The sequence below is a fragment of the Citrus sinensis genome, chromosome 3 (assembly GCF_022201045.2).
Source record: "Citrus sinensis cultivar Valencia sweet orange chromosome 3, DVS_A1.0, whole genome shotgun sequence".
Lineage (NCBI taxonomy): Eukaryota > Viridiplantae > Streptophyta > Magnoliopsida > Sapindales > Rutaceae > Citrus > Citrus sinensis.
This window is the reverse complement of record NC_068558.1, coordinates 49,659,164-49,677,775: the sequence shown is the minus strand read 5'-3', so window position 1 is coordinate 49,677,775 and position 18,612 is coordinate 49,659,164. Positions and strand designations below refer to the sequence as shown.

The 18,612-nt window shown below is 35.3% G+C and overlaps 2 protein-coding genes, 1 long non-coding RNA gene and 1 pseudogene across 3 annotated transcripts; 2 read left to right on the top strand and 2 right to left on the bottom strand.

Annotated features, from left to right (window-relative positions):
• The first annotated feature begins 5,217 nt into the window (after nucleotides 1-5,217).
• LOC102610656 (uncharacterized) lies at nucleotides 5,218-7,493 on the top strand. The gene is made up of 2 exons (XM_006491172.1): nucleotides 5,218-7,120; nucleotides 7,345-7,493. Exons 1-2 carry the CDS (start codon nucleotides 5,218-5,220, stop codon nucleotides 7,491-7,493), a joined length of 2,052 nt encoding a protein of 683 aa, XP_006491235.1.
• Nucleotides 7,494-9,051: 1,558 nt separating this feature from the next.
• LOC127900856 (protein SUPPRESSOR OF PHYA-105 1-like) lies at nucleotides 9,052-10,405 on the bottom strand (annotated as a pseudogene).
• A 2,156-nt stretch (nucleotides 10,406-12,561) lies between these two features.
• LOC107178707 (uncharacterized) lies at nucleotides 12,562-13,504 on the top strand. Its single transcript, XR_008053322.1, has 2 exons — nucleotides 12,562-13,238; nucleotides 13,328-13,504. It is a non-coding gene; the product is annotated as an uncharacterized LOC107178707 (long non-coding RNA).
• Nucleotides 13,505-13,788: 284 nt separating this feature from the next.
• On the bottom strand, nucleotides 13,789-18,257 carry LOC102610955 (mitochondrial adenine nucleotide transporter ADNT1). Its single transcript, XM_006491173.4, has 8 exons — nucleotides 17,847-18,257; nucleotides 17,135-17,183; nucleotides 16,848-17,011; nucleotides 16,276-16,313; nucleotides 15,621-15,733; nucleotides 15,268-15,381; nucleotides 14,266-14,610; nucleotides 13,789-14,168 (listed from the first exon to the last, which is right to left on the bottom strand). Exons 1-8 carry the CDS (start codon nucleotides 18,002-18,004, stop codon nucleotides 14,085-14,087), a joined length of 1,065 nt encoding a protein of 354 aa, XP_006491236.1. The 5' UTR covers nucleotides 18,005-18,257; the 3' UTR covers nucleotides 13,789-14,084.
• Nucleotides 18,258-18,612: the final 355 nt, after the last annotated feature.

Here is an 18,612-nt window from a genome sequence, read left to right as displayed (position 1 = left end):
TTAAGCATACGCAGCATCAGCATCTAAACAATACCCAGCTGATTATAGACTTGAAATTAAACAAACCAACGTACAACGTATTAATATTAACTACGCCAGAAACCATAACTAACTTAATTTCATGCGCGCATAGATGCATTTATATAATACTTGCTTTTAAAGTAATCAAGACAAAATGAAAAGAAGAGAACAAACTACAAATTAGATAATTAAATTAAGGTAAGAACTTTCAACTAGCTAAGGCCACAGGAAAGCTCCCATGGCAAACTTTCTCTTCTGTTCAACATTTCCAGTGACTGGCAGGCCATATTCTTTGAGCACGCATTCGAGCTTCCATTCGGGCATGGACTCATAGTCAGCTCTGGTGAATCGTGGATAATGTAATGGCATCTGGAAATGGCCACACCGCTCTCTCGAGTGCTGCTGCCCGTTTGGCCCAAAGTTTGCCACCGGCTCCATTCCTCCTCCTGATCTACTCATCTTTTACTTCTTCCCTTAATATACACCTTTTCTTAATTATATATCATTCGCGCTATCTAGCTTTCCTTGTAGTTTCGGTTCAACAGCTTGCTGCCTTTTATAGAGGCTTTAAAATAATGTGGCCTAAGTATATATTGTTGTAAGGTATAGCTAGCAAATACGAAGAAAACAAAGCTTTCCAATGATCGTATGAAATTTGACACTCCGAAATAGCCCTTAAATTACCGAATTGACCTTAGAAGGAGAGAATTTATACATAAAAATAGTGTGTGTGTGTGTGTGTGTGTGGACACAAAATAGAACAATTATTTAGTTCATAATCACTTTGAATTTAAATTGCTGAGGCATATTATCAGTTTACAGGAGCATATCTATCCATGATCAAGGACAACTCAAAAGTTTCGTAGATTGAAAAGTTAATTAACTTAGTTAATTCTTAAAGCAGATCTTATTCATAGAGTACTAATCAATACAATTGTCATCTGGTATAAAATTGTAGATATCTGCGCCTAAGAAATATTTTCTAATTAGCATATAAACAACATAAACTTTCAATAACCTTAAGCTAATACCAGCCACACATTCCAGCAAACTGGTCCTAACTCTAGTACATGCTAAATTAATGAGGTAGGGTAGGAACTCCTAACCGATTTGTGTGAATATGAATAGATGATGACCATTCAAAATTAAAAGGGCCAAAAAAAAAAAAAGTTCAATATATTAATAAGGATTTTGCTATGTTACATTTCATGCAACATATACATCCTACAAGAACCACACAACTATATGGGTTCCACAATTTGTGTGGTTCTTGTGGGTTCATGTAACATAGGAACTCCCTATTAATAATAAGTGTAATTACTGGACTTACCTTACCGAACCCTCTTCCAATCAGGGCCCCTGGACTGCATTAGAATGAATAAGCTCAGCTGCTACCAGAGCTCAGATCTTTCAAGTGGTGGGACTGTCACTGTCAATGGCTACAAACCACAAATGAAAATTTCCTATTACACTTCATTTTTAATTTATAATGATATCAGAATAACGGGCACGATACTCTGCATGCACTACTCTAAACGCAACAGTTAATTAATTGCTATGAACTGTTCGGTGAGTGAAAGCGATGGCCGGCTTTCCCTTGACCAATTAAAACCAGGTTTAAGATTTAGAGTCGTAACCCGGATAGAACTAATTTGTTGTGTTCACTGAATGCACCCAAGGCCAAGGGCGCGCGCACTGTGCTCTTCAGATGAATGGGACATGGCAAGCGTGTGAAATTATTCATGCATATTGCATTAATTGTTACGGTAACCGTTTACGTTATTGGTATGTTTGGGACAACTGCGGTGTCATAATGTAGAATATAAAGAGGTAGAATCAAAATATAATCAAAAATAGTTCCAATCAAAATAATTGACTATAGAAAAATTTAGAATTTCACGAAAGTAATTAAGTTTACTGAATTTGCAATTTAATATTTGGGTAATTTCTCTTAGATAATAATATATTAATATGGTGGTTTCTTTTGTTTTAATTTTTTTTTTTGGGGAAAAAAGGTGGTTAAAAATAAGAAAAAAAATGACTCCAGAGAGGAATGCAGACCACACAGATAGTGACACTGACTTATTTGCAGTTTTGGATCATTGCTGCCGGTGGGTGCCTGCAACAACAGGCAACAAACGGCAGAGACTCCTGTATAAATTAATGTATTAACCAGATTTCGTTGTTTCCACAATCATTCGCCTGCTTTTCATATACTTCTGTCTATGCCCAGGCTACGTAATCATTCTGTCCAAGGCCTCATCAGTCATGCCCTCGTTCCAAATGCTTACTTTAGTTTGTTCTTAATTAAACGCACTGTTTTGAAAATTTCGGTCTACTTTTTGCAATTCAAATTAATTAATCACAGACCACTCGGCCTTTGACATTGGAGGGCAAGAGTTCAAACTTCAAACTCCCGCGATCATTCTTTAATTATATTGTTGGGAAATTATCATTTGTATACCATATATTTACTCTACTATCAAAATTACTCAAACACTTTGAGGGTGTATCAATCGTCCACCCTAAATTTATAAAAGCTATCTGCCGACCATCAAACCGTTAGCTGCCGTTTGAAAGTTAAATTAAAGCAAAGAAAAATTATCACTTGTATATCCTTAAATTCTTTTATTATCACTTGTATATCTTTAAATTATCACTTATATCATATGAAAAGATTAAATTACCCTTTTGATGTCATTTTATTTAAACGGCAATTAACGATTTGGTGGATGGCAAATACATTTTGTCAACTTAGAGTGAACGATTGATACACCCTCAAAGTGTTGTAGTATTTTTTATAACGGAATAAATTAAGGGTATACGAATGATAATTTCCCTATAATGTATAATTGAGTGAATATAGTCTTCTTATTTACCAAGTGTGAGTGAAGTATATATCCTTGGAATATTAGTGAGAGTTAAAAATTTGGGCAGAATTTCATAAGAATTTATATAAACTACTCCTAGTAATAGTCTAATTTGTAAATATCAGTTACAATCTCATGTAATATAAGTTGTAGTTTGGGCAATAGTCTCATGTATAAAAAAAAATGAATTTATCCTAGTTTCTATAATTTTTCCCCCTTTGAGATTTGTAGGATCTTGAAAGTAATTTTGTAACATTAGTGCAATTTGCAAAAAGAGAACAAGAAATGTAAAACAATAAACATGATAATATTAGTGTATGTTTGAATTGTTTTCTTAATTTTAAATGCGTTACAAAAATATACGTCAATAACGAATGAGAAAAAATCAATCATCCACTTATTGTCTTCTCTAATTTCAGAAAAAAAAAATCAAGAATTTTGAAATTGTTCAATAGTCCACCAGAAATTACAAATTGCATAAGTCTCATGGGTGTAAGAGAAATTTGGTAAAATGATCCTTGAAGTTTAGCTCAACAATGAGTGAAAATTTAATACTTTTTGCAATCATTGGATAGAATTTGATTTTTTTTTTGCAAACATCAGTATGTTAAATATTTAAATTGCCTTTATGATATCATTAAAAAGTTATGAAATCTATGCAATAAAATAGAAAGGAGTACACTTTGTAAGCAATGGCTAGGCTGCAATTATTATTATTTTTTTAAATCTTGTTAAATTTAGAGGAAACAATGGTGGTAATTTTCCAAAATTAACTTTTTTTCTTAGAATTAAATTATACATATAGATAAGGGTGGTGATATTACTACCTCGTACTTTTTGTAAACCCAATCCTTTTCTAGAAAATAATTATAAAAAATCCACAAAATTTTCGCAAATTTTAGGAAAATTTTAGAGAATTAATTAATTAAATCTATCTTAATTTATTTTTTCCGGCTCAGATTTTTATTACCAAGACTACTTTAATCTAAGTTTAATTTGACTAGTAAAAGTAGTAAAAATTTACTTTAACTTTTTTTTTTAATTTTTATAAATGAAATTCATTGTTTCTAAATGGTATATCAACTCTACTTTATTATGGTGCATGATTATTAGTCTTTAATTAAACTAAAATATTGTGTTCATGGTATAAAACTCATAAAAATCATCGGACTGTCAAATATATGTTATTTACATGTAGGGTACTAAAAATTATTAGATTTCATTAAATAAATTAGATTATAGGTAAAAATTATTAGATTTCATTAAATAAATTAGATTATAGATCACAAAATTAAAATACATAGGCAATTAAATGCAAGAACACATATTTATTGGGGTAATTTAGTCATTTAACGTCTTGAAATAATCAAATAAAATTTTTGTTAAAAAAAATTAATGGTCGAAGAAACATAAGTAAGAAAAAAATTATAAAAAGAATTTAATTGATTAATTATACAAAATTTTTGGTTAATTTGTATATATTTAAAATGATGTGAATTTATTGTAAAGGTTTCTTATTCGCGGACTGAGTTCACACAAATAATAGAATAGAAATATCCCTACCTACAGATAATAGATTCGTAACTATTTTTATTTTCATATTTTTCTATTTATGACCTTTGTAAATGATAATACAGGGAAAAATAGTCCGGTACCGGTAGTCGATGAATAATTTTTTAACGCGTAGACTGTTAATAGTCCAAAGGCGCGTGGAATCAAAATTTAGTTAAAAGGTAATGGCAAATCAAACAACAACATCGAAACTCGCGGGAACATTTTGACAACCAAACCAAACCGAACTATTGTTTTAACCAAAACAAGCCGGAAAAGTCTTGGCTCATACACTCTGGACGAAAAAATTCCCCAGAACTCGGACATTATCAAGGCCAATTTTCCCCAGAAAACTTTCAATCTCATTTAAAAAAAATTAAACCAGAATCTCTTACTGGTCATTTTTACCCCCCCCCCCCTCTTGCCTGCTTATTTTGTGTTTGATTATACAGTAACCTATCTAATTGGGGATTGCCAAGTAATTGGAGTTCGATATCCTGTTTTTAGATTGTTGTTAATTGTGACTGAGTTTTTAGATTGTTGTTAATTGTGACTGACACATAGCAAAAATCTTCAGGAATTGTCATTTTTGTGTTTGAACCAATTTTGATTCTTTCTGACACAAAAGAATCCCACTGGGCCATTTTTCTCTGGTAAGAAATATCAAACTTAGTTTGGCCATCTTGTTCCGCTCCATATTGCAATAATGCATATATTGCGTCATGCCAAATTTCATCAATTTGATTGATTTCATTTACACACAGCTTGATTTGGAATGGAGCAATTTGGACGAATTGGAGAGGTCATGGGAAGTATGAAGGCGCTAATGGTATTCAGAGACAGTATACAAATAAATCAAAGGCAATGCTGTTTGTTGCTAGACATTTTCAGTTTTGCGTATGATTCAATAGCGGAAGAGATGAGACAAAACCTGAGATTCGAAGAGAGACGCGCGAAATGGAAAATTCTTGAACAACCATTGAAAGAGCTCTTCAGGATATTTAAAGAAGGAGAAAATTACATTAAACAGTGCTTGGAAATTAGGGACTGGTGGGCTAAAGCCATTACCCTTTATCAGAACACGGACTGTGTTGAGTTTTACATCCATAATTTACTTAGTTGCATTCCGATCTTGATCGAAGCAATAGAGACGGCAGCAGAATTCTCTGGATGGGATCCTGATCAGATGCACAAGAAGAAACTTGTACACTCCGGCAAGTATAAAAAAGAATGGAAGGACCACAAACTTTTCCAATGGAGATACGGGAAGCAGTATCTTATTACCCCAGATTTTTGCTATAGGATAGACACCGTATGGAAAGAAGATAGGTGGATCCTTTTCAACAAAATCCAGCAAAAGAAAATATCAGGTTCAACTAAGCAAGAGCAGGGACTCATAGATGTCCTTTTCAAAAACTTGGATGGTTCAGGATCTTTGAGTGGGAAACTCTTACCAAGTAGAATCCTAATTAAGTCTGAGGATTACCAGGTGCGGCGAAGATTAGGGAGTGGGAGTCAATACAAGGAGATCCTGTGGTTGGGTGAAAGTTTTGCTTTGAGACACTTTTTTGGGGACATTGAACCCTTAGTTCCTGAGATTTCTTCTCTATTATCTCTTTCCCACCCGAATATCATGCATTTCCTGTGCGGGTTTACCGATGAGGAAAAGAAAGAGTGTTTTCTGATTATGGAACTAATGAGTAGAGACCTTTGCAGCTACATCAAAGAGATTTGTTGCCCAAGAAAGAGAATTCCATTTTCTCTTCCGGTTGCTGTTGATCTTATGCTTCAAATTGCTAGAGGAATGGAGTATCTCCACTCAAAGAAAATCTATCATGGTAATCTAAATCCTTCTAACATCCTCCTTAAACCCAGAGGTGCCTCAACAGAAGGGTACCTGCATGCAAAGATTTCAGGATTTGGCCTGTCTTCGGTGAAAAACTTTGGCCCAAAAAGTCCATCTCAGAGTGGGACTACCCATCCATTTATATGGCATGCTCCAGAAGTTCTAGAAGAGAATGAGCAGACAGAAAGTGCATCAAATTCAAAGTACAGCGAAAAGTCTGATGTTTACAGTTTTGGAATGATCTGCTTTGAGATTCTCACGGGGAAAGTTCCATTTGAAGATGCTCACCTTCAAGGAGACAAAATGAGTCGAAACATTAGGGCAGGAGAGAGGCCATTGTTCCCATTTCATTCACCAAAGTATGTGACAAATTTGACAAAGAGATGTTGGCACGCTGACCCAAATCAACGGCCAAGCTTCTCATCCATCTGTAGAATTCTTCGCTATATAAAACGGTTCATTATGATGAACCCTCATTATAATAGCCAGCCAGACCCGCCAATGCCTTTGGTAGATTATAGCGACATTGAGTCAAGGCTTTTGAGAAAATTCCCTTCTTGGGAGACTCACAATGTTTTGCCAATATCAGAGATCCCCTTTCAAATGTTTGTTTATAGAGTTGTGGAGAAAGAGAAAATAAGTTCAAGCCCTAAAGACACATCAGACTCAGGAAGTGATAAAGCTTCTGTAAGTGGGGACGAAAATATGACCACACCAGAGGATCCATCTCCACCTGTGACTGAAAGAAAGTTTTTACCTTCACCCGAAGCTGTGAACAAGAAACTCTCCGGTGTCAAGAAACTGTCAGAATCGAAAGTTATTAAACAAACAGGTAACAATTTTCATGAAACAATAATATAGATTTTTGTTACTAGAAATCAATGCTATTAAAACAGCAGATGTAGCAAGCTCTGAAAGGCTTTTCTAGAAGCTGAATTAGAAAATTTTAAATTTTAAGTTGCACCCAAGAGCATCCTAATTTCTGGTGTAATACTGAAGGTATGATGGATAACTGACAAGATATTGGACTAACATCCGTTGGGTTTGTTTTTAAAGGGACACCAAAAGGGCGAGCTGTAAGACCTCCGCAACTAATTCCTTGCGGTCGTAGTTTAAGAATGAGCTCAGAAGGGCAGCTAATGGCGATGAGTCCAAGAATACAGAGAACATCCTCTGGCCATGTGTCGGATTCTGAGCTCTCCTAGACCTAAAAGTACCAGATCCCCTCAATACACAGTGAAGCTTTTATCTCTCTCTCGAAGACTAAGTGGATATGACGATCATTGGCTATAATCTAAATTAGCCAACCATGCATTGGTTGAAGACTTGGGCGGACTGAGTTCTCGTGGTGCTCCTTATTCATGTATAATTAGTTATTTCTGCTCAACATGCATAATGTTTATAGTATGAAAGATTCAAATTTTCAGCAACGCAGTTGAAGAAGCGTAGGAAACATTCGACAAAATTATGAAAGGCGTTCTTTTCAAGGTCAGTTGGTTAATTTCAGTTTTCTTGCTTCATTGATAATTGCAAAACTGTCAGATTCAATAGATTGTGAAGTTTACTTCAAACTTTTTGCCATAGCAACGCACCCTTCTACTTGTCTTAATATCTCTTTTCTTAAGTGATAGACACAAGATTCCCTTGAGCTTTCTGTTGTTTGAAGAATTTTATTGTATCAGCTTTGCTGCATTGATGATTGTTGCAGTATGATTTTCATTAACGGTTTATTTATAAGCAGTGGAGTTTGACTGATCATCATTGTAAAATAATAATAATAATGTTGTGTTAGAAAACGAATTAGCACAGTAAAAATTGCTGGGGATTTTGCACTAACAATGAACAAAAATTTTAAAAAAAAAAATTGTTCTGCAAAAAGTATAAAACTACACTTATTACATCAAAATTTAGCATACCTCAACCATTTTTAAGGTACAGTTTTAAGCAGCAACCACATTCTATATTCAGCTTTTCTTGAATTTTTGAATTCCCTAAATTCATTTCATTTTTCTGTTCCAATATTTTAGTACCAAATTTGCCCCTCCTCCTCTCGTGATCTGGCCATAGCCTGATCTTGGTAAGGAAATCATGGTTCCTTTTGAATCATTTCCCGAATGAAAAGAAGAGTCCACTAAACATTTGAAATTCTAATCACAAGTTTTCTAGAAACAAGAAAATTGTCTGGATATCGGTCTGCTGACAAACTATTTTCTCATACAGAATGTGTGGCAATACAAAGTTCTTGATATCACCGAGCATCCGTCGTCCAACTTTCAAGCATGTTTATGATCAATATGATGAACTTGTCTAAATGAGATGGGACAATGAATCAGAAGATAACAAGATCTTCAATAACTGGACCTCCAACACTTGGAGGCAGTGTCGCCCATAGCCCAAGTTCTACCAACAGCATTCAAGTTCTAGCCAGCTTCATTTGGGTTTTACTATTAAAGGGTTCAGCTGGTGTACTCGAATAGAAGAATATGTTGCTGGCGTATACCAGAAATTAGAGAGGTTCAGCTTCATTTGTGTTTCAAAATCTCTATTCTCATTCAAGACATTTCACTGCATTAAAATAGTAGCTAGAGTTCAATTCTCTCTCTCTCTCTCTTTTTTTTTTCGAGTGTTCAACATGACGGGGTACCTTGTTTCAAATCGCTTTCTGCTACCAAAAAGTAAAAACATATCTACTTGGTAGTGGCAAGCAAATAAACACCGCTCAAGGAATAGAACTGAACACGAAGACACGAACCGAAACGACATTCACTGCCCCATTTGCAATAATTTTATACTTCCACTTGAACTGGTAGCGGCAACCATGTTTGACCTTTGTCTCCAACAAACACTCGAAACAAACTGTCCATTATCATCACCAATCCCGTATCTAAAATTAGGATCAATGGATCCAAATTTGTGAGAAGTGATTGGCATCGGCAGAGATCTATAATAACGGTCAACCTAAGAAGTAAGAAAACAAAGTAGATGAAACTGGTTGGAACTTATTTGTAAGGCTACTTAAAGATATAAACAAATACTGTTTTAGAACAGAAAAAGTGTCGAATACCACACATCTTCCATATAACTCCCGAAGATGACAAATCAATGGGTGTGTATATGTTCAAGTAGAATATAATAAACCATCATTATATTCTCAATCAAGCTTTTAATAGACAATCAGAAATCATAAGAATGACCTTGCAATATAAATCTTCAAATTTGTAACTGAAAAAATTTGCCTCATTAGATTCTGAACCGCAAGCTATATATCCATCCAAAACAGATAAACCCATAAAATTCGGAGGAAGCAAACTAAAGAATAAGAAACTATACGTGTAAATATGCAAATTAAATACATTCTGAAATGTTTCATCAAATCTAGAGCAGGCCGCAGGGTAACAAACCTTTTCATTAGTGTGACCCCTAAAAGTTAAACTGCAAGCGCCAAAGGACAGCCCAGCTGGGCTGGTTTTTTTTTACTAGGGTTTCCGTTCCCAAAAATTTTACTTAATAGACGTTTGATATAACTTATTTAATGGATATAAGTACTATCTAATTTTATAAACTCTTATCATAATTTTTTTTTTTTGTTTAGTTGTTTATCTAATGGAGTCTTTTAAGTTCAGATAAGTTATTTTGTCTCTATTAATAAAAGCTCAAATTTTGAGATTTTAAGAGTAGAGATTAAATTTTTTTTAAATGTTAAAATATGTAGAATATTCTCTATTTATTTAACAATCTTATTTTATTTTTTTCATAACATAATTTTAAAAAACTTGCCTATTAAAGTAATTTTATAAATTTTTTATAAAAGTTCTTATTGATAATCAAACAACTAAAATTTTTGTAGTAAAAACTCTATTTATAAAATCTCTATTTAAATATTTGAAAAACTGTAACAAACGGAGTCTTAATAAACAGCTTTCTCATGTTCAGCTAATTTGCACCTAGGAATCCATGTACGTATATAATAACAGTAGAGCTTGTAATCAATAGATCCAAAAGCCAATAAATGAGTAAATAAAGCAGAGAACTGGACACAGCAGACATTAGCATTTAGCAGGATTTTCGATAGTGACAGTAGAATTTTTCTGCATGAGTTATAAATAGTCGGTTCCATATTTCTTTTAATCACTTCCAATGAAAGAGTGCGGAGGAAAAAAATGGTAAGAGGAAGCATGTCTCATTTATGCGTTCACAGAACAGTCATCACTTCCACTCGCAAACCTGGTCTCAACATATTCCTGTCTTGGGACATACAATATCCACGCAAAGCCTTATATCAAGACCCACTAGCTAACTGATGTAGACGTTGCCACTGGCCCTGGCTAGAGATATTTATTACTATTTGGTCTGCTAACTAAACCTGAATTCACTCCCCTAAAATTTCCTAGGATTAACTCTTCGACGACTAAGCCAGTGTCGTTCACAGAACAAGGTGGTTCGGATGCTACCAGAGAAGTTACACATCTATGTGAATACCCAGCTTCAATTGCATTGGTGTAACTATGAAGCTAGCTCTCCGGCCAATCACTCCTTAGAGGTGGTGCACACGTTAATATTGGTGAATATTCCAACATGTTGTGACCCTCTGGTCTTCCTGGAAGAAATATAATAAAAACCGAAACTTCAATAGTTTTTTTTATTTTATAAAATGAAATAGCACAATATTTTAAACACCGTAACAGAAATTCAAATTCAAAGCCAAAACGATTTCCATCGAATGAAGCACCCAATGCAAGAATATCAAAATGACAAGTGAAATAATGGAAAGAAAGGAGAGGCCACAAACTTGCCAGAAATGGAGGGGGAGAAAGAAAAAAAATTCTTTCATTTCATACACCAATCACCAACCAGCATTGTAGCAAATAGTATTTGAAAGGACTTTTCAGTATCTCATAGATATGTTTTTATTTCTTCTAGTGATGCTCAAATTACTCGGTTTGTTGCTTCGCTCAGAGCATCAAGGCTCGGAACGTCCACAAGATCCGCCGAAAAGCAGAAAAAGTGAAGCCAATATTATTTCCAGCGAATCAAATAATTGTCCGCATGGATTTGAAGGACGTTCAGGGAAATAACATCAAGGTCCCTGTATTTATACGGATAAACTGTGCTCTGGTTAAGAAACAATAGAACCTACGGATTCAGATGTTATGCACCAACGGAATTTTGATTATTCTTTTGTAAATAAATAGCGCCCAGTTTGAGCAAGTAAAAGCGGCGTTCCTTCCGTTGAGTAATGCTGGTTGGCGCAACCAGCCAACAGGAAGATGGTAACGCTAACCCATTAACGTAATTATTTAATCAAACGACAAAGAGTCGTGACACGTGGAGCCCACGGATGACATGATTGGGCAGTGATTGTCACCTTCGAGTATTAATGTAGGGAGACCAGTATTAACAAATTCCCTCATTCAATTCAGAGATTGAAAAAATAACAAATGAATGGGGACTTAAAAATTTTATATGAAATACTTCTTTTTTTTTCTCTCTCTCTGCATGGGTCTATCGATTACCAGTGAGTTGATTCAATAAGAAAAACATAAATGTTACAAGTGAAAAATTTAAAAATTTTCAAATAAATGTTTTACACTTTCCTTACGTGTATAGTCTTAAACAAGCCACAAAAGTTCATTTTTGAGTCTCGCATGACCTACGCATAAAAATTAATAAAATTGGCAAAGATGAAACAATAATTAAAATAGCGAAGTCATGCACTTCAATAAGTCATAACATAAAACCTATAATAATAATAATAATAATAATAATAATAATTAGGGGGCATGGCATAGATATACATAAAAATTGGTAAATTTTAAACTCATTTATTTTTTTCTCAAGTGACATCACAATTGATTTCACTTGGTGATGGGTTGTTCATATATGAGTTAAAAATTTTCAGAAACTCCAGTCTCAAATGAATAAACGTCGTGTGTTTTGATGAAATATATTGCAATGTACAAGACAATGTTGTTTCATGACACCCCAAATGTTTTATTTCGCAAAAGATTGCTTATAAGAAAGCATTACTTTATTTTCAACATTAAAAAGGAAAGTGACCCAAGAACGTGTGAATCCTTATTTCATTGTGATATTGTTACCCATATGCGTTAGGATATAATTATTATGTAATACTTTCCTATTGTTATTGAGATAGATTAAGTATATCATTACAATTTGTGCCGCACAAAGTTCCAAATGAACACTAATTTGTCAACCGCTTGGCACTAAAGTCTGAAAGGTCCTGAGCTATTGGTTAAAAATACAATCCTTGAAGTAATGCTTGCTTTAAGGCGAGCCACAGATAAATTAAGGGTAGCGGCGAACAAATTCACGGCACGATTTGATGTACACCGAAGTTTTCAGCTCCATTGACTCTCCCCTTCCCTCTGGCCTTACAGCCCAAAAAAGCCCATTGAGAGCCGCTGTCGACTTGGCCGCTGTAGATTTTTAGGCCTCTGTAGAAAGTTTGCCTGCAACCTACCGAGGTTTTGTAATCCGATCACTTTGGTTCATTCAATTAATTCCGGAGTTACGGTGCTCACTTTTCATCGCTATTTGCGTCTGAGTGAATTTTGCCAATGCGTTTCAGGTTTTAGCACCTTGATCTCCCGATTGGAGAAGAAAAAGATCTCCTCTACAACACAGGTAGGTCAGAAAATGGCAGATGATTTTACAGAATCACATAGTAAAATAGAACAGATGCTGGAAGATGAAAAAGGCGGCCATTCAGTGCAAAAAGATTCAACTTTTCTACTTGAAATGAATCTCCTTACTGTGCTCCTTTCATCGCTCTCTACACCCGGTGACGATTGCCTGAATTTTGACGGGGAGTTTAGAAAAGGCAACCAAGACACCTGCGAATCAAGAATTCAAAACAGAAAAAGGGAACTGAACCAAGTCAAACTGGGGAGACGACCATCTGAAAGATTTCAGCCCATCAAAGATTGGAGGTTCATTGCAAAACTTAAACATATTTCAACTTTTCCCAATATCATCAAAATTTAACTGAGAGCCTTTTCTTTTTTTTGGGGGGGGGCAGGCATTGCAGAAGAATGTAGAGAAGAAAAATAATAGGGTCAACAGAGGGCAGACAAATCAGAGCAATCAATTATGGCTAGCTATCAAAGGAAGAGCGAGCATATTACTATATGAAATAAAATTGTACATTGACACCATTCTCTTATTATTATGATATGTTTTGGGAATTTGGTATACATTTCACTATCCTTTATATTAAATATGCCAAGTACACCAACAGCAATGATAAGCACAATGTAGCAAGCAGTCAAAATATTTGTCTTCACTTTTCTGGATAAAATAAAACCTGCTTGATCTGGAAATGATCACAGGATTATATGCCCAATGGTTGGTGCAAATATATAATCCCAAAATCAAGTGCAGAGCTTCAATATTAATTATTAACAAACTGCATCACTCATTCGCATCCAATTATTTAAATGATATATTCATAGTGCAATAACATGCAGTGCATGAGAGAGATAGATCAAGTAAAATCAATTACTAGGAAGGACTCAAAAATTTGCTTATTTTCTGCTTTGTTCCTTCTGCATAACTTATTGACACGGCACATGAATAGGAAGTTGAAAGGTACAGAATGTTCCCAGGGAAACATAGATGGGAAACAAAAGAAAGCGAATTATAAACACAAGCTCAAACGTGTATCTAGACTTGACCTTAGAAAGACAAAAGGCAAGAATGCCTACTTTACCTTTTCCCTAACCCCTTCCCTACAAAAATAACACCTCTGTCCAACAAATGTCAAAGTTCCACAAACTTCAGTCTGATATTCTAATTTCAACTCCTAAAATGTCCTTCACCACCTCATAAGTCACAAATGCTAGTGATATGGATGGAACAACCTGAACACATAAAAGAGCACTAACATGAAAACATGTTCACGGATTCAAGCTTTTAAATTCACTAAAACTAAACAAGTGAAAACAGAATCAGACCAACCTTCACAGAATTGGGAACCAAGCCCTTGTATAATGCTCCAAACCCCTCGTGCCGGACAGTTTTTCGGAATGCATCAATCATGCCATTATATTCAAGAGGAGCTCTGTTTCTCCCATCACCAATGACCACAGAGGAAGCTTCTTTCCAACCCACCATCTGCATTCTTCGGCGTATAACATCAAGAGGGTAGGCAACAGTTTGGCCAACTGTTCCTGCAGCAGCTCCACACGCTAGTCTTGTCGTCACACTCAACTCAGAATCTTCAGCTAACCCAAGGGGCTTAGTTTTGATTAACCAAACTTTTAAAGATTCATACACAGCAAAGTTGAGACCCACGTAGGGGACCTGCAAACATAAAATGACAGATGATAAAGACTCACAAACGGAAAATAAAGGAAATTGCATAACAAAACAGAACCTTGATGTTAACAGTGTGATAAAAAGTAATTGTTATGCAGCATCAAGTGAAACCGGGACAAATCTGAACAGTGTGAAAAAGAGTTATTGTAATGCAGCATCAAGGGAAACCAGGACAAACGTGCTGACTCTTCCACTGCAGCACGTCTCTCTCAAAACCAGATCTTAAGAGTAAAGAGAAAATTCAGCTAGAGCACCAGAGCAATTTGGATCACTTACCAACTTTCTCTCCCTCCATTAGTTTCTTTGAAAATATGTAATCCAAGTTCACATTGCATTATCACAAGTTATTCAAATGTCCAAGTCTGGTTAATTGTTTTGCAAAGAGATATCAGGCAGAATTTGTGTAAGAAAATAAAACTAAAATCTTTTTCAAACTTGCCCATCTACAAAGGGTTGGTCACACCATAGCAATCCTATCAGCTCTAAAAGTAATCACAAATGCAAATTTTCTAAGAATAACAAATAGCCTGATGGCTATAAATAATCCTATTTCCTGATAACCAATTTTTTTTGGGAGGGAAAACAAGAAGAAGATCACACTGCTAAGATACACAACAAAAATTTAGGAAAGATAGTACTTACAACTCCAATTACTGAAGGAAACCAGCCCCTGTACAAAGCCCGTGGGCCTTCTTCCCGCAGCACAGTTGAAAGAGCATGGAAGATTCCCCTGTACCGGTATGGAGACTTTTCTGTCTGCAAAGATAAGACAAATGAAAAAATAATATAACTTCCTATGCGACAAGGTAGTAAATCATGTCCATTTTTGTTAGTCACAGACTTCATCTTCTTCATAATAAAAAGTACATACAAGTTCTTTCTATGTCTGCTTCAAGGCGAAAAAAGCAAAAAACATTCACAGAGAGAAGAAACTGGTTTCCCAAAAGCCTACTATAGTGATATAACCATTCATATCAAAGTTAAGAACAACATACCTGAACAGTTAGCCTCCCCCGTACCATATCCATGGGGTAAGTGGCAGACATGGCAATTATTCCAGCACATGCTCCAGCTCCAAGGCGTAAAAGAGGAGTGAGTTCAGCATCTTCTGCAGAATATAACAAAAACAAGGAAACTTACATGAACCCTGTATTCTTGAATATTAACATCTATGACTAGATTCAAGAAATGATCAGGTGCATAAGGACACTATTCCTCTCAGGTTATTGCACAACAGAGGACTTGAAATAATATGCATTACAGGAAAAGACTAGTATGGTGAAAACATAACCCATGGAATACGGTATGACTATCAATTTATATATATAATATATAATTAGTAGACACCATTTTCATTAAATTATCAAATCAGCAACATTAACAAGCATGGGAGAGGTGTAGGTGTGCGTGCAAGGATGAGAATAGGTATGTAACATTTGCCATTGACAATATCCCTCAGTAACTGAAAACAAGTAATCAATCCACCCTATTCCTCCATGAAGAAAATGAAAAAAAAAAAAAAAGAAGAAGAACAGTCAAGTGACGTTGTTCTTGGCATACTAGACAAAAAGCGACAAATTATTCTGAAAAGGGAAACGTATAATTCTTCCAAGCATCACAAATTATGAAAAAAGCAAAACGTTGACATACCATTTCCAGTGTGATGCTGATACAGATACAGTATTCCCCTGTTGATAAATAGTGATGACAAATCAGCAAGAAAAATAGTCATATACAAAACCTTATTTCAAAAGTTTTAGAAAGAAGTATAGAACTAATATAAATGTGGCAGGAGAAATGTACAATAAAATTCGCCCTCCCTCATACTGCATAAATGGAAGCATGATTATGATTCAAGAATACATTTTAAATGACTATTTTGTCATTCTCTCATGTTAGCAAAAGTTATAATCAATTAGAGAACAATAACATCAGATGGAAACTTGGATTGACCAAACGATTTCTTCCTTGCCTCCAATGCGTTAATGCAATATAAGAATTATGGATAGACTATAACTATAATTATGATAGAATTTCATAGTAGTTGTATCCAACTAAATCTTATAGTTGTCAAAAAGAAACATACAAAGGCAACAAAATCACCAACTAAAACTCTTAGTTTCTCCAATACTAAAGATGTTTCAACGACTTAAAACACAATTATGAGACTAATCTAGAATTAAACTAAATCAATGCAGCACTATGTTTCTGGAGAATCATACTTAGAAGCTTGCTCATAGCTGAAAAATTTGACAGCTGAGTTTGGAACAATACGTGCGCAATTGGTACCATTGCCTTTAAACAGTCCGCGAAATCCTTCAGTTCTCCATATATATTTCAAACCTTGAATCGTTCCATTATATTTTATACTGTGGGGATTCTGCACCTGCGTGTTACAGAATTTAAAGCACATGTGAATGAGTGCACTCGTCAGCATAACCATGAATACTCCAGCACGAAAGTTCTCAAGGGCATAATGTCAGCAGAACAAATAATTTACAGAGCCAACCTGTAGTAGTATTTTCAATCGTTCCAATGGAGCAACAGCAGTGCGAGATCTGCAAAAAGCAGTGGTCAGGTCAGTGAAAATTCAACATGGAAAAAAACTACAACAACAGAAAATTTAAAGGGTGCATATGCAAATATGCTAGTCAATTGATAATGTTAAAAGCAAATTGAAAACAAGTGATTCTTTCAGCAGTAAGCTATCTGTTCTAAAGCAATTTCAAAACCTTCATTGTGCATTCATGATTAGTGCATGGTGATAAACCTGCCTCTAAGAGAAACAGTGTTCACTTCTCAGTGCTTACTAAAAAAATGCATCAAAATTCATTTTATACATTTCAGAAAACTGACAAGATATTGAGGTTGAAATTTTCAAAATAGACAATTGAACTTTATGCTTATCAGAAACAATTTATAGAACAGAATGATTTCACATCACTATTGCAACAATTGAAAAGATCATTCCTTTAAGGTTGATTCTGATATTTGCTAGAAAGATTTATCTGTTCATCCTTCTAAACTCATTTCCATCCCCAGCACAAAAGAATCCAAGAATCAAAATTTCCCCCCTTTCTTTTAACATACAGTATTGATTGAATCACTCACTTTACAACATAATAATACAACTTTTCATTAATTTTCACGGAGATAATACAAATGAAATGTAAATAATAATAATAATAACAATAGTAAAGCAAGAAGAGAGAAAGACTCACACTGCGCCGGCAACTCCTCCAGCAACGAGAGATTTGCAAATACTGAGAACAGCATAGCTTGGGGCTTTGACGCCTTCTCCTGCAAGCTTGGCCTCTTCCGCCAGATTAACGATCTTCGACACCGCCGATTCGCTCGTCTTCACATCCTCCGAAGCCATCAATGATACCAAACCCTAGGCTACCAGAAAAAGACAGACAGCAAGCAGTCGTGTCCTTTCGCACTTTCAATTGATCGGTCGGGTGTCGGATCTCCGGCGATTATCGGGCGGCGATGATAATTTGCATCTGTTACTGACGAAGATTTTGTTGACGGCTTCCGAGGACTGAAAGTGGAGTGTCAACTTTTGTGACTCTGTGCGAGTGACGGCGTGCGCTCATTTGGACGTCATCATTTGTGTATCTATATAAGCGCTTTGATGGGCGTATCACACTCGCTTAAGTAGGCATCAACTTGGAACTCACCAATTATGACTGCCACGTGTAAGTTTGAGAGGTCATCGTACAAGTGTTGAGTCCATGACTGCTAGGACTCCAAAATAATTGTACCACGCACGTCAAGCGTGTGCTTGATCAGGGAATATGAATGTTATCAAAGGACTTGACTAGCTTACAGAATCTGTAAGCTACAGACTGCAGCATCAGCCGTTGGATGTGGTTGGATGTGGAGTGAGAAACTAAACAATAGAAAATCGGATGGTGGGATGACGGGAGATGTTTGTTACAGAATGTGTACCATAGACAGGTCCGTTATCAAAATGATAGATTT

Coding starts and splice junctions, on each gene's coding strand:
- LOC102610656 (XM_006491172.1), top strand. CDS start 5,218: ATGGAGCAATTTGGACGAATTGGAGAGGTCATGGGAAGTATGAAGGCG. Junction 7,121..7,344: donor GAAAGTTATTAAACAAACAG/GTAACAATTTTC, acceptor TTGTTTTTAAAG/GGACACCAAAAGGGCGAGCT.
- LOC102610955 (XM_006491173.4), bottom strand. CDS start 18,004: ATGGCTTCGGAGGATGTGAAGACGAGCGAATCGGCGGTGTCGAAGATC. Junction 17,012..17,134: donor GATTGAAAATACTACTACAG/GTTGGCTCTGTA, acceptor TGTAACACGCAG/GTGCAGAATCCCCACAGTAT. Junction 15,734..16,275: donor TCAGCATCACACTGGAAATG/GTATGTCAACGT, acceptor TATATTCTGCAG/AAGATGCTGAACTCACTCCT.